We start from the raw sequence: 14,431 nt of genomic DNA, 5'->3' as shown, positions 1-14,431 counted from the left end.
CTTCCTTCCTTCCTTCCTTCCTTCCTTCCTTCCTTCCTTCCTTCCTTTCTTCCTTCCTTCCTTCCCCCCCTCCCCTTGTCATTGGCCTTCATCAGCCTTGATTCATTCTGAGTCCAATGTTCTTATCTTTAGCACATCCCACACTTTCCTTATATCATGTATATATCTCCAATTTATCCTGTATATAGCTTGCTTATACATAGTTCTTTGTTTACTGTCTCCCCCATTAGATTGTAAGTGATGAGATTTTGGGGTTCTGGGACCCCAAGAATGCCAAGACAGAGTTACCTGGAATGAATTCACACCCTCAAGCCTTCTCTTAATCAAGTGGCAAAGAGTTTATTGTAATGCTTTAGCAAAAGTGGGCAAGAGTCCTTACGGGAACCTGCGAGAAACTGAGGATGGTACTGGCTTTTATATGGAAAGGGTCATGGGAAAGAAATGCCAGGGATACTAATTAGGTGATCTAAGGGTCCAGATGTCTTTGGGATTTATGAATGGGGAAAGTATAGGTAGTATACCAGACATTGAGGGAGTTGTCAAAGGCATGGACCTTGGGGATCTGGTGCCAAGAGGGAGAAAGAGTCCTTGGGCCAGCCAGGAACAAAAATCCTTGAACCAGACATCCCTCTGTCTGTTCTGATAAGAGAATGTGTTTTGCAACAAGAGAAAATTTTCTCACAGGACAGGGGCTTACTAAGAAAGTAAGAGGCTTCCAGAGATAGGATCTTAGGCCTGGGGCCCGAGCACCCATCATAAACACCTTGAGAATAGAGACATTTTTTACTTTTTTTTCTGTCCCCAGTGCTGAGCACAGTGTCTAGCATATGTTAGGAGCTTAATAAATGTTTGTTGACTTGACTTCACTTGTCCATGCCATTCTCTTTTATTCATCTATTTCCTGCCTTTGTCTACATCGTTGTAAAGTAGTCAGTGCATCTGCATTGGTGGTCTCTTTAGGCAACTTAACCTTTTCTCTTCGTCATTGAAATGATGAAATAAATCTTAAAAGTGTATAGAATTTTACTCTGTCCTTTCTACCTGTCCTTTCTGCGGACCCTTTGAAATCTGCTCTTCCAAAATTTAAGCTGCATATGAGACTATGTTTGCTTTCCTCTGCTCTCCTATCACAAACTTCAAAAGAATCATGATCTTTCCAGTCATTCTTTTCCTTGTTAGTACAACTCAGCTCCAGAATTACAAGTTCCCCTCTGTTTTTCTTTTAATTTTACAAACAGGAAATTGTTATTAAGACAAGTCAAGAAGTTAACTGGTCTTGTTTTTGCAGAAATAGCACTAAAAGATATCAGAATTTATGTTAATGTAATGATACTTTTTTTTTTTGCTTTTTGGAGGGCAGTTGAGGTTAAGTGACTTACTCAAGGTCACATGGCTAGTTTTGTGTTAAGTGTCTGAGTCTGGATTTGAACTCAGGTCCTCCTGACTCCAGGGCCAGTGCTCTATTCACTGCACCACCTAGCCACCTCTGTAATGATACTTCTTGATTTACAGATGCTGTATTTTGAAACATTTCCTTCCTCTTGATATAGGCTGTATACTATGGGAGTGGAATCCAGCTCCATAAGCTAGCAGATATGATTGATGTGTTGGTGGGGGTTTTTCTTAAATTTGCATCTATTTTACAGTGGCTCAAGCATGGTTATTAGGAAGTAACAAAATGTAAAAAAATCATCAAAATATTAAAAAACAAGTATTCTAGTGTGTCTGGTTAATTGACAGTTTCTCATCACTACTATATTGTACCACTCTACCTGGCTTGCAGTCTGTTTCCTGAACTCCTCCTATATTTTCTCTTTTAATTCAAGATCCTAATTGCAGTCATCTATCATCCTTCTCCCTCTTTTCTCTATTTTTAAAAATAGTTGTTTTATTGACGGCTTTCACATCACCCAGGTTTCCTCTCCTACCCTCTCACTTCCTCTTTCCCAGAGTGTCATCCTTTATGTGCCATCTCCTTCAAGAGGGCTTTCTTGATTACTCTTGTTATTCCTGCATATCACTATGCATTTATTTGGCTTATGTAGCCACTACTTATCTGGAAAAATGTTCAGCCTCCTGGTATTATGGGAGCCTCTCGATGGCATGTCCTGTATCACTTTGATTTTCGAATCCCCAGTACTGACTGGCACAGTGCTTGTCACATGGGAGGCATGCAGTGTTACTGTTTAATGGACACATTCTGTCAGGATCATTTTTGTGCGTGTGAATCACTGAAAATGGAAACGCTTCATCCTCATTTCACTTCCTGTGTTAGGAGGTAAAATAGAAAATGTGAAGTAAAGAGGGCAAAGGAGAGATAAAAAACCAAGTGCCTTTGGGTGTTTGATGTGGGACCAAATGTTAGCAACCAGAGGGAATCAAGAAATGCTCTACAAAGAAGCTATCTGTCATCTGTTTTGAGACTTGAAGAAACCTTGAGAGAATTTCAGTCATTCCAACCCTTACAGAAGCACTTCTCAGTATGTGTGAGCTTCCTTCCTTTCTTACCTCATACACCCCCCCCCCAGACACACATGAGTATATATATATATATATATTATTGTACACAGATATACAGAAGTGGATATATATATATATATACACATATACATATAGGTAGAATATACACATATGTACACATATAAGTGTGTATATAGTTTTATGTACATACACCTCATAAATATATAGTTATATGTGTGTGTGTGTGTGTGTGTGTGCAGTTTAAGTTCTTATTGTTTAATGGCTAGATTCTGTCAGGATCATTTTTGTGCATGTGAATCATCTGATTATCTGATTGTGCATATGAAACCATCACTATTTGCTTAGAGCCCCATTACTAGACATGATAAACATTAGGAATTCCTTTTGAAGCAGAGTGCATGATGAGTTTTACACTCTATTCTTTAAGAGTCATTTAGCTGCAGGTCTTCAGACAGGAATACTTTTTAACACCATTATTTTTTTTTCTGGTATCAGAACAAAATATTAAATGCTGTAGGGTGATTGTAATTGTTTATACACCTCAACAAATATATAACTAATTTAGCAACTTCCTTATAGTCATGTGGTCATTATTTTCTAGGCATCTTGCATCTTGCAGTTGATTAAGTATATTCAGAAGCTACAAACAAAGGAAGTACCAGTGGCAGAAGAAGTGATTGCCCTGTTTGCTGGGGAATTGAACCCTGTGGCTCCCAAAGCACAGAAAAAAGTTCCTGTCCCAGAGGGGTAAGTCTGCTCTGTCCAGTCTCAGAGTAAATGGTTAGATTATCTTGAAAGCAGTAAAGAAGGTATTTGTGGTAATATTGCTTCTGTGATTGTTCCTAACCTGTACTGATCTCACCAACCAGTCAAAGTAGAGAACATAGTAATTCAGAGCTTCAGTTTGAGGAACCCATCTCTGTTATTTAGCAAGAGGGTAGAAAAGGAAGCTGTTCTCTTCATTGGACTTGTCAGAATATTAGGATCTTTTTTGCTTGAACAAAGTATTTTTTTGTGCCAGGATATTACATACTTAGACATTAAAAAAAGTGTATTTTTATGTGTTATATAACTACATTGTTCATGTTTAGTCTGGACCTCGATGCATGGATCAATGAACCTCCTTCAGATAGCGACTCTGAAGATGAAAAACCCAAAACCATTTTCCATGAAGAAGAACAAAGACATTCTAAGCATCGGCAGCCTGAGATTGATGAAGAGGAGTTGGCTAGGGTAAGCAAGCTATAAAACTCTTGTTATAAACTTGTAGGCTTATATTTAATTACTTTAATTTAACAACTCATATTTAATTTCTTTAGAGAGCCTATGAGATGATAGTACTGACAATCATTCTAATATGATCTGTAGAGCCATCACCATCTTCTTTCCATACTCCAAGCATCAAATTCCCCATCTTTGAAATGAGAAAGTAGAACTAGTGGAACTCTCTTCTAGTTTTCATGGTTCTGCAGTTCTGAATTTAACAACTAGTATTCTGCATTTGATGCAGTTTTATATCCTTGTAGCAATTGAGTCATTTTCTTGAACATTTCTCTAGGTTCCATTTTGTTACCATTTCTAAAAAGAATATTGAATCATCTTGTATTTATCTGTTATGTTCATTGAGAAAATTTACTTGTGATATTTACAGGCCTGGCTCCTCTTTGAAATAACCAAAAAAAATTCTTTCTGAAAATGTTCCTTTTTTCTTATAACTAAACAGATGCAGTAATCATAGTGCAGATATAAGGTCTTGTTTTTTATTTTTCTTATCTCTTTAAAAAACACAACTGTTTGCACCTTGCAAGAATTTACAGGGGCGGCTAGGTGGCACAGTGAATAGAGCACCGGCCCTGGAGTCAGGAGGACCTGAGTTCAAATGCGGCCTCAGACGCTTAACACTTAACTAGCCGTGTGACCTTGGGCAAGTCGCTTAACCCCAATTGCCCTCCAAAAAAAAAAGAAGAAGAATTTACATTGATTTTTTTTGTTTACACTTGAGTTTAAAACCCAATGTAAGGTTTTCATTTGCTATGAATAACACTTCATTGGCAACTGTGAAATTAGAAGCAATCATTTCTTTAAATAGAGATATCCCTACCTAAGTACTTAGTTTTTAGTACTAATGTACATTGTGGATTAAGTTCATTACTTCTAAGATCTCTGATTTTATCAGAGGGAGCATTCCTTCTGCTCTTGTAGATTCCAACTTTTGTATCCATTTTCCAATTCAATTTTTCTTAAATGCCAGTTACATACCAGATATTATGCTAGGCACAGGGATCCAAAACAAAAAGAAAACCATTCTTGTTATTCATTTGTTAAGGGTCCGCTATGTGCTAGGCCCTGTGCTAGTCAGTGAACTTGCGTTCTACTGGAGTGAAACGGCTTGTACGCTGATCAGCACATACAAAGTAATTTTGGGTATAAGAAAAACCCTAATGATTGTGACAGGAAAAGCCTCATGGAGGAGGAGGGAACATTTGGTTTGAATTTAGACTAGAATTAGAGATACCCAGAAGTGAAAGTGGAGAAGGAGAGCATTCTGGATATGGAGGCCAGCCACTGGGAAGGGACAGTGGGACAAGGTGGAATATCAGGAATGGAGAGGAGGCCAGTGGAGAGTCTCCTAAGGCAACTGTGTCTAGCCTTCTGGGGATGAGCTCCCCTGAACTGAGTCCTATGCTTAGAAGATGCATAGACAGCCCTTTGATAGACTGTAGTAAAAGCCTCTCAATCTAGAGAGACCAGCCACTGTTTGTTTTTTGTTTTCGGCAAATCTTTCAGGAATCCATAGTCATCTTCACACCATAATGAAGCAACAGAGTAGGACTATAATAAAGAAATGAAGCCAGGATTAAATTGAGCTCTTCCAGATGACCATTCTGCACTCATGTCCAAAATCTGTCCTTACAGGGTTTCCACATTTCCCTGTTTTTGTGTATTTTCCCTCAGCTTCCTTCCTTTCTAAAATAAGTGAGGAGCTCTGTCTCTTTTTCTGAAATAATTGGCTCATTTTATAATGCCCTTCATTTAATAGCATGTGGAGGATATTGTGCAAGGGATTATTATTCCACAATCTACAGATAAGGAAACTGGTCATCAAGTCACAACTGGGATTCTGCCCTAGGATTTCTAGATCTTTGACTCTCAGCATGTTATACCACTTCTCCATAAGAGAAAAGGTTAGTGAACATAAGAGCTGTGTCTTCATGGAGGTATTTCAGAAATGTTTGTCAGTTTTAATTGAACTCTTCAGATTTTTCTTCTGCCTTTGGTGAAAAAAGCAAAGACCAGAATTTTAAATTTCAGTAGTTCTTAATTGTGCTGTTTTTAGATCATACTGAAAATTGAATTGGGATCATAATAGTTCATATACCAATTAATCAGGCAAGAAATGTTTCAGATATACTTTACAATACCATGCCACTAAACTGAGTTTTCATTTGTTTGTTCCCTTATGCCTCATATTTACTATTGTGTCTCAGCGTCGGGAAGCACGGAAACAGGAGCAGGCCAACAATCCGTTTTATATCAAAAGTTCTCCATCACCTCAAAAGGTAAGTAAGAAACTGCTTTGTTAAATATGTTTTCTACATGTAAGGCAGTGACTAAAAGTAACTCTTGGTGACAGAATGAATATTATTCTATACATTTTCTTTGCATTTTCATACATGTTGAGTTTGGCTTTCAAATGTTCTAAATAAATTAATAGCCTTATCTTGTTTAATTTAACAGAAATAAGGTGGCAGTTTATTTGTTTTAAGGCAAAGAGCCAAAGGGAATTTTGCTGAATAGAAGCACTTTGACAGTGATATAACTTTCATTTTATAACTTTGTGTAGAGTTATACCCAACCAGTATTATTCCATATAACCTCAAATAATTTCCCTTATAAGAGAGAGGCCCTTCTATATGGTCTTAGAACCTGAATAATTAAGTAGGATCAAGGTCTGCTGTGATCTGAGCTACTGCTTTATCCCCTCTAGGGTAAACTCCCTTTCACATTAGTTTCTAACTCTCCCATTGATGGTATCATTCCCATAGAAGTAACTGTTTTTAAGTTGCTTTTGCTAAAGGTAATTCTTTCAGGATCATGGAACATGTCTGGGATTCTTAACCTGGGGCCTTTGTTTTTGTTTTGTAATTGCCAACTGTATTTGAAGAAGAATTGGTTTCCCTTACAATCCTATGTATTTTCTATGACAGAAGAAAGGTTAAGGAAGCCTGATACTGAATCTTTATTCCCTTGCTCCAAGTACCTCTCAGAATTATTCTTGTGTAAACAATATCAATAGCTATTTAGTCAGATGAAATTCATAGTACCTGTGGTGGCCCAGAAGATACCTGCTGTCATGCTACTTGGCTCCATTTATTCCTATGCTTGCTAGCGTTTTTAATGGGAACGAATGTTGTGTTTCATCCAAAGGTTTTTCTGCATCTATTGAGATAATCATATGATTTCTGTTGGTTGTGTTATTGGTATGGTCAGTTATGCTATAGTTTTCCTAATATTGAACCATCCCTGCATTCCTGGTATAAATTCTACCTGGTCATATATGATTATTCACTTATTTTATGTAAAAAATGGCATAAAAATTGTCCTTGGAAGCAACAGACAGCATATTTACACACAGCATTACTCACTGTTCATTGACCTGAAATTTTGATCCTTTGGAGGTTGTGATGCTTAATTATTCATAGCCATCACCAGAAGATTTTGGGTGTTTAAAAGATTGGTTTTTGCCTTAGGGAGAATCTAAGCCTCATAAAAAGCACGATACAATTACCCAAATGCAATTCAGTCTGCCCTCCTTATTCATCTGACCCCAATCTTTGCCTATCTGCATTGTCTGCCTAAGACACATACTGACAAACCAGTACCATAGGCCATCAGGCCTACCATCCAACTGTCCCATGGTGAAGACAAATTATCTTAATGATAGTGTTATTCATCAGAGTTGTCTCTGTTGTGTCTTTCAAGGAATCTTTTACAATACTAATCCATTCATGGCAGTTGCTGCATTGGAGGAGAACCTTTCAAGATTCATTTTGCTCTACTCAGTTATGGTCTACATATTATGTGCACAGGGCTTTGTATCCTCCACATATTTTAGACATTTGTGTGAATGTTGAAATGTGGCTGGCTGTAGATTATCCTTTGAAAGCTTGACTTCTTATATTGTCATCAGGGATACTCTTGTTATTGTTGTGTAAATTATTTCCATAAAGACTTTCTAGAAATGAGAAAGTTTAAATATGAATTACAGTTATTGATATCTTATTGTTAACCTCTTTAAGGTAGTAATAATATCCATGTTTTTTTCTAATAATAACAACCATCATCAATAAAATTCACATAACATGTCAAGGTTTATGAATCATAAATTCATTCCTATGTACATTATTTCATATTGAGTCTCAGTGCACCAGGGGCAGCATGGTGCAGTGGAGTGATGAATTCTGAGACAGAATAATTGGGATTGATTCCTGGCTCTGCCACTTAACTGCCTGTGTGACCATGAGCATGTTACATAACTTTATAGCCTCAATAAAATCAGTCTGGTGCTCGTTCTCAGTAAGATCAGGGGTTATATGAGATGAACTTCAAGCCTTCTTGTAGCACTCACTTTGTGATCCAGGAAGCACCTTGTATATCAGAAACTCAGCAGGTGGTTTTTGTTTTTATATATTTTATGGATGAAGAAATGGAAGCAGAGAAAGTTCAGTTTTCTTAGCCATAGTAATACATTGAGGGAATGTGAGAGATTGTATTTGAGATCCTGTCATTCTGACTGTGAATCCAGCGCTCTCCATGCACTACCATCCTCTCAGAGAACTTGAAAACAGTCAGGCCTGAGGAAATATGTCCTCCATGTGGAGGATGTGACATCCCCGTTACATTTCTACTTGTCCCATATGGATCTCCATTCATGACTTTAGTTATCTTTTCCAGCTTTGGGCTTTGTAAAGATAAGCATGCTTTCTCTGGCCCAATATGGAAAAGTGCTTCATGATGTGGATTTACATTGGGTTTTGTGACTGTCACCTTTTCTCTAAATAAAGCTCTTAATGTATTTTAACATCATATTGATTCATATTTCCTTTCTGGGTCAAATTAAGCCATAGATTCCATTCTTGGGGATGGCCTTTGGTCAGTTCTTTTAGGTTTCAGCTTAATCACTAAAGAATATTCTCCCTCTGATCATCTATGTGAACATCTGTGGCTCCAGATGTTGAGGGAATAATAGACTTGAGTATGCAGATTATAATCAGTTATGTTTATTTGATGTCCTATTGACCATCAAGAATTGTCCTTTATTCTTAAAGTCAATTAAGTAATGTTATTACTTGCTACTTAGTCAAGCTTATTTTCAATAATAACACTTTTGAAATTTTAACTTTTCTAGCGATATCAGGACACACCTGGTGTTGAGCATATACCTGTGGTCCAGATTGATCTCTCAGTTCCCTTGAAGGTTCCAGGCAAGTGTGTACTAAAGATTTATCTTCATTATTTTCAGAAGCTGGAATGTCTATTTCTTCCTTGATGCCAAAACCAGAAAAACAGTAGGCCTGCAGATTCATGTGAGGGTCCCTGTCCTATTGCCAGGGTCATAAATGAAACTTTGCTTTAGAAGAGCTGCTGATAATGGCAGTGACACCAAGCCTGACAAGGTAAAAGAGGAGGAGAATTATATAGCAATAGTGTTTCTGGAGAGACATCATGGATAGTGAGCTGAAAACCTGGTCACATCCTAACCCTGGAATGCTGGCTACTTGATCTTGGCTGAGCATTTTAACCTCTCATTCACACCCTCCCACACTTGCCCCCCAAACTTAAGACTGTCAGTTACAGATATGAGTTAGTAGAAGGAGTAGACTTAGTAGGAACAACCCATACCAATGAAGGCACAAGACCACTGTTCAAAAAATTTCCATTCAACAGAATTTCCACCTTAATTCTCACTATTTATATTACTGAACTAATAATGATTTCAGAAATCAATGTAGTATGCCTCGAACAGTTAGAGACGAATGTCCCTAGGACACTTTTAGAAGTCAGAGTTTGGGTGGTAGCAGTAAATAGAGCACCAGCCCTGAAATCAGGAGGACATGAGTTCAAATCTGGCCTCTGACACGGAACAACTAGCTGTGTGACCTTAGGCAAGTCACTTAACCCCAATTGCCCTGCCCTTCAAAAAGCGAAAAAAGAAGAAGAAAGAGTTTGTAGATTTTGTTTTTCTTTCTACATAAGAACAGAATTAGATTTCTCTGGAAGGCTAGGTTCAGCAAGGAAGCAAGTTCAGCCCAGAAAGGAATTTCTCATGTCTCCTTTCTTCAAAATATTATCAACAGTATACAGAAAAATCTACAAAAACTTCATCATTAGGAATTGAGACTGCCTTGGCAAAGCACATAGAACACCAGAGATCCTCTGTGCCAATCCATGTGCAAAGAGGCTAAGGCCAAAATGTACTTCTCCACTTCCCAAAAGGAGGAACAACAAATGATCTTTGTAGCTCCCCGAGTCTGGTACAGTCCTTTGTATATAGTGGCCCCTTAAGGAATGAGTGAATTCATCATCTACTAACTGATTCTTGTTACCCAAATTTGTTCAAGTGCTAAAAATAATTTCATAAATTATAGTGAGTAATAAATAACAGTATTGATTTTTTTTTTAATTTTTTGCTTTTTGGAGAGGGAAAGGTAGGGCAATTGGGGTTAAGTGACTTGCCCAAGGTCACATGGCTAGTTTTGTGTTAAGTGTCTGAGGCCGTATTTGAACTCAGGTCCTCCTGATTCAGGGCCAGTGCTCTATTCACTGTGCCACCTAGCCGCCCCCAGTATTGATTTTTAGAAAATTTTTTTAAAAACCTTTACTTAGTAAAATTTTTGAGCCATGTGAATTTTTAACAAACCACGAGGCCACTCACTTACATAGCTGAAGATAATTTTTTTCCTGGAATTTATAAGTAGGTGATAGCACTCAGCAACTTTTAATAATCACTGCTAGAAAAAATGAATAAAGACTAAAATAATAGCTTGGTATTGATGAATATTGATTTAATTCTTTTGAATCTTGGTTAGATTTGAAGTATAGGTTCATATATTTACTTGCTTTATGTCATAGAATTTTGTCTGGAAAAACTACATCTTAAGGTCAGAATGGTGCTATTCTTATAGCCAAGGCAGGGTGTAAATGATAGCTCCATGTGATTTCTTTTCTTTCCTCTTATTAAAAAAATTTTACCCTTTTAAAATTGACATCTTTTCTGTTTGCATCCCCATCGTTTCCAGATATATCTTTCCCCTTAGCTCTTTTCAGGGAGCCATACCTTGTAATAAAAAGATTTTTAAAGGAAAAAGCAATTCAATAAAACCAGCGCATTAGCTAAATCTATTAATATATGCAATATTTCACTCCTATAAATCCCTTCATCTAAGTGGCACAGTGGATAGAGACTAGCATCAGGAAGATCTGAGTTCAAAACTGGTCTCAGTGCACTTCTTGCTATGTGACCCTGGGCAAGTCACATAACCCTGTTTTCCTCAGTTTTCTCATCTATAAAATGAACTGGTTAAGGAAATAGCAAACCACTCCAGCATCTTTGCCAAGAAAACCCCAAACAGAGTCAGACAGTTGGCCGTGACTAAAAAGACTGACCATAATCCCCCAATCTTTACAAAGAAGGGAGGAAGAGAAATTTTCTTAACTACTCTTTGGAGCCAAGCTTGGTCATTATAATTCTTGTGATTTATTTTCAAGTGTAGAGTAGGGAGCCTATAGCTCAATTTATCCTGAAACTTAAAAGAATATGTTAGATACTCAATAACTGTTTTGTTGAATTGATACACTAGATCAGGAGTTAAAATCTGGCCCAAGGGCCAAATCTAGCCTACCCTGTGCTCCCTGCCCCCCTCTCCCCGCCCCCGGCTGTTTTTACTAACTTTCAAGCAAGGCGGCTATGAATTGTCCCTGCAGTAGATAATGTAAGTGATCATCATTGCTTTTGGCTTTCAACTCCCTCCCCTACCTTTTGGTCCAAAGGCAGTATCATAAACCTTCATAGGATGTCAGTGTTGGAAGGAACCTTTATATATGAAACACAGAATGTTGGAGCTTCAAGGAATCTTAGAAAATAGATTGTGAGATTTTAAAGCTGAAAGATACTTTGGAAATGATCTGGCTTAGTCCACTCTGTAGCACATTTGTTTGGAAGAAATAAAAGCTTTGAAAAGCTTCTGAATAGATAAACCTGAGAAGGAAATGAGGATACCTTGAAGGATGAAGTCAACCACATATTAATGGCATCCAGAATCTTCATGTATTTTACATACTTTAAAAAATTTACATGAACTCTACTTTTTTTTCCCCCCCTTGAACTAGATCTAGTACCTTGGGTCCCTTCCAGCTCTGGTTTTTATTAATGTTATTCTGCCAGCTACTCCCAGAGAAGTTGAGGATGAGAGCAGTTAGCAAACGTTGTAACGGTCTTATCCCTAGACATGCTTTCCTTTGTGTCCCTCAGCTCTCAAAATGAATACTTTCCCTGCATTACCAAGTTGTGACAGAGCAGACTAGCTATATCTTACTGGCATGAGGAAATGAAGTTCAGCAAACATGTCTTCAGCACCTGGGCTAAGCACTAGTGATACAAAGACAGAAGGGCACAGTCCCTTCTCAAAGGTGTCTACAATCTAGCTGGGGTGAGAGGGGAAGGGGGAGGAATAAATATGCAAGGAACAATGACATGAGGAAGAGGAGGTCCATTCCAAGTTCTGGGAGATATTGAGGAGGGAGACCACATTTTGACCTGCAGTGGTGATATCAACATGTGCTTCTACCCACTGATCTGGTTCTTGGAGGGAAAGGCCTTCGATAGAGGGAAGAGAGGGTTGGGGAGGGGCTATTCCAGGCACAAGGGTCAGTGAGCAAAGACAGACTGAAAGGAAGGGTGGCAGCATGTGGCAGTGCCCATGCCCCGCCATCATGAGAGAGATTAGGATCCAGGGATGAGCCCTTCTCTCTCGTCTCTGTTTCTTTCCTTTGCCGTTGATGCCTTTGGAATTTTGTGGCTACACATTCTTGAGTTCAGTGTCTTAACAGGCTCTGGGCCCCAACACTGTAATTGCACCCTCTGTAGGTATTCCTATGTCAGACCAGTATGTGAAGCTTGAAGAAGAACGGAGACATAAACAAAAACTTGAGAAAGACAAGAAAAAGAAAAAGCAGAAAAAGGAAAAGAAAGGCAAACATCGTCGGCACAACTCACTTCATACAGAGAGTGATGAAGACATAGCCCCTGCACAGCAAGTGGACATCATCACTGAGGAGATGCCGGAGGTTAGCATCCCATATGCCCCTCCCCTCACCACACTGTCTTCTCTTTTCCTTCATTTTGTACTGTAGTTGTCTTTGCTGGGTAAGGCATAGAGTTAACCCATTCAAGGTACAGCTGGCTTTTCCCCAGGTCTATGTTTCCATAGCCTCCCCTGAGCCACCATAGTCTGAGGTCCTGACTTCTCTTCTAGAACAGGACCCTGCTGAATGACATTATCCTGCCATTCCCACTTCCTTTTCTATTTCGACATCCTTAAGGGTCACACTTTATGGGGAGAAAACACTGAACCAGAGGCAAGAAACCTAACAAGAAAGCAATGAGTCAGTTGTGATTGGTGACAAATCCACATCACACCTTTTGGCTAAGCCACACAGCTTCCTCATCCAGTGCCTTCTGCTGCATCACTAATAGTGTGACTTACATTTCTTTCAGTAGTCATTTTTACATAGAAGGTCTGTAACATATGTGGGGCATTGCTTAAATGATAATTTAACTTGTTTTTGGTAGAATCCTCTCCTAAATCATATGGACAGAATGTCCATCTTTGGGCCTCAGCAATACATTCTGCTGACCTAGTATGTGTTGGTTTCTTGAGCACCGCAGTGGAATCTTTCCTTCTAAGTGTGCCTTTGGAAATGTGAGCGTTAACTATGTAGACAGCTGTTAGCCTTTTCACATAAAACTAGAGTCCAAGGCTATCTTTTCATTGGGGCCCCTTGGGTTCTGAAGCTATACCCAGTTAGAATGGATGGTTTTTGTATAAACAGACTGGCTCTCTTTTATTTCTCTCTCCCTAACCCTCCCTCCCCCTACTCCCAGAATGCACTTCCAAGTGATGAAGATGACAAAGATCCCAATGATCCCTATAAGGCCCTGGACATAGATTTGGATAAGTAAGTAAATTGAATTCTTTGGCCTTTTGCCTATGGGTTAAAATGCTTCTGAAAATGTAGTAAGCACTTCCGTTATTTAAGGGCTTTTATGGCCAGAAAGGTTAAAGCATTATTGAATCGTAGACTCCCTGTAGTTAGAAGGGTCATGAGGTCTGTCTGGTTCAATCTCTTTCCTCATGTGTGAGTCCCCTTTGCAGCATCCATAGTACTCAGCCTATACTCAAATACCTCCAAGAATAGGGAGCTTACTACCTAATAAGGTACACCCCATTCTGATATTCTAAGGGTTAGGAAGTCTCTCTATAATTTTTACCCATTGCTCTTAATTTTGCCTTCTAGAGCAAAGCAGAATAAACCTCCTCATTCTTCTAGATGGCAGCTCTTTATTTAAAAATCAAGATTAAGAGCCCACTGAGACTTGCCTTTTGGAGAAGGAAATGGTAAACCTCTCTAGTATCTTGGCCCACAAACCCCCCAGAAAGGGTCACAGAGTCAGATACAACAGAAATGACTGAACTTCTTGTCTTGTCTTCTCTAGATTAAAACAGCCTGAGTTCGTTCAGGCAGCGCTCACAGGGCTTGGTTTTGAGTTTGCTCATTTTCCTAGTTGTCCTCTACACGTGCTCCACTATGTCCCCAGAATGAACACAGGTGTCCATCCATTTATTCACACACACACACACACACACACACACACACACACACACACACA

The 14,431-nt window shown here is 38.7% G+C and overlaps 1 protein-coding gene across 1 annotated transcript in view; it reads left to right on the top strand.

The window, feature by feature from the left end:
- AP3D1 (adaptor related protein complex 3 subunit delta 1) overlaps positions 1-14,431 on the top strand; it is a 152,472-nt gene that overhangs the window by 113,589 nt on the left and 24,452 nt on the right. The window contains exons 16-21 of the mRNA XM_069073499.1: positions 3,083-3,228; positions 3,573-3,714; positions 5,970-6,041; positions 8,891-8,966; positions 12,629-12,828; positions 13,646-13,719. Of these exons, the coding sequence (XP_068929600.1) occupies positions 3,083-3,228; positions 3,573-3,714; positions 5,970-6,041; positions 8,891-8,966; positions 12,629-12,828; positions 13,646-13,719 (710 nt within the window). The remainder of the gene's footprint in view (positions 1-3,082; positions 3,229-3,572; positions 3,715-5,969; positions 6,042-8,890; positions 8,967-12,628; positions 12,829-13,645; positions 13,720-14,431) is intronic.

The sequence above is a fragment of the Petaurus breviceps genome, unplaced genomic scaffold (genome assembly GCF_028583685.1).
Source record: "Petaurus breviceps papuanus isolate PSGF00001 unplaced genomic scaffold, PetGlider_PUasm1.0 108, whole genome shotgun sequence".
NCBI lineage: Eukaryota > Metazoa > Chordata > Mammalia > Diprotodontia > Petauridae > Petaurus > Petaurus breviceps.
This window is presented reverse-complemented; position numbering and strand designations above follow the sequence as displayed.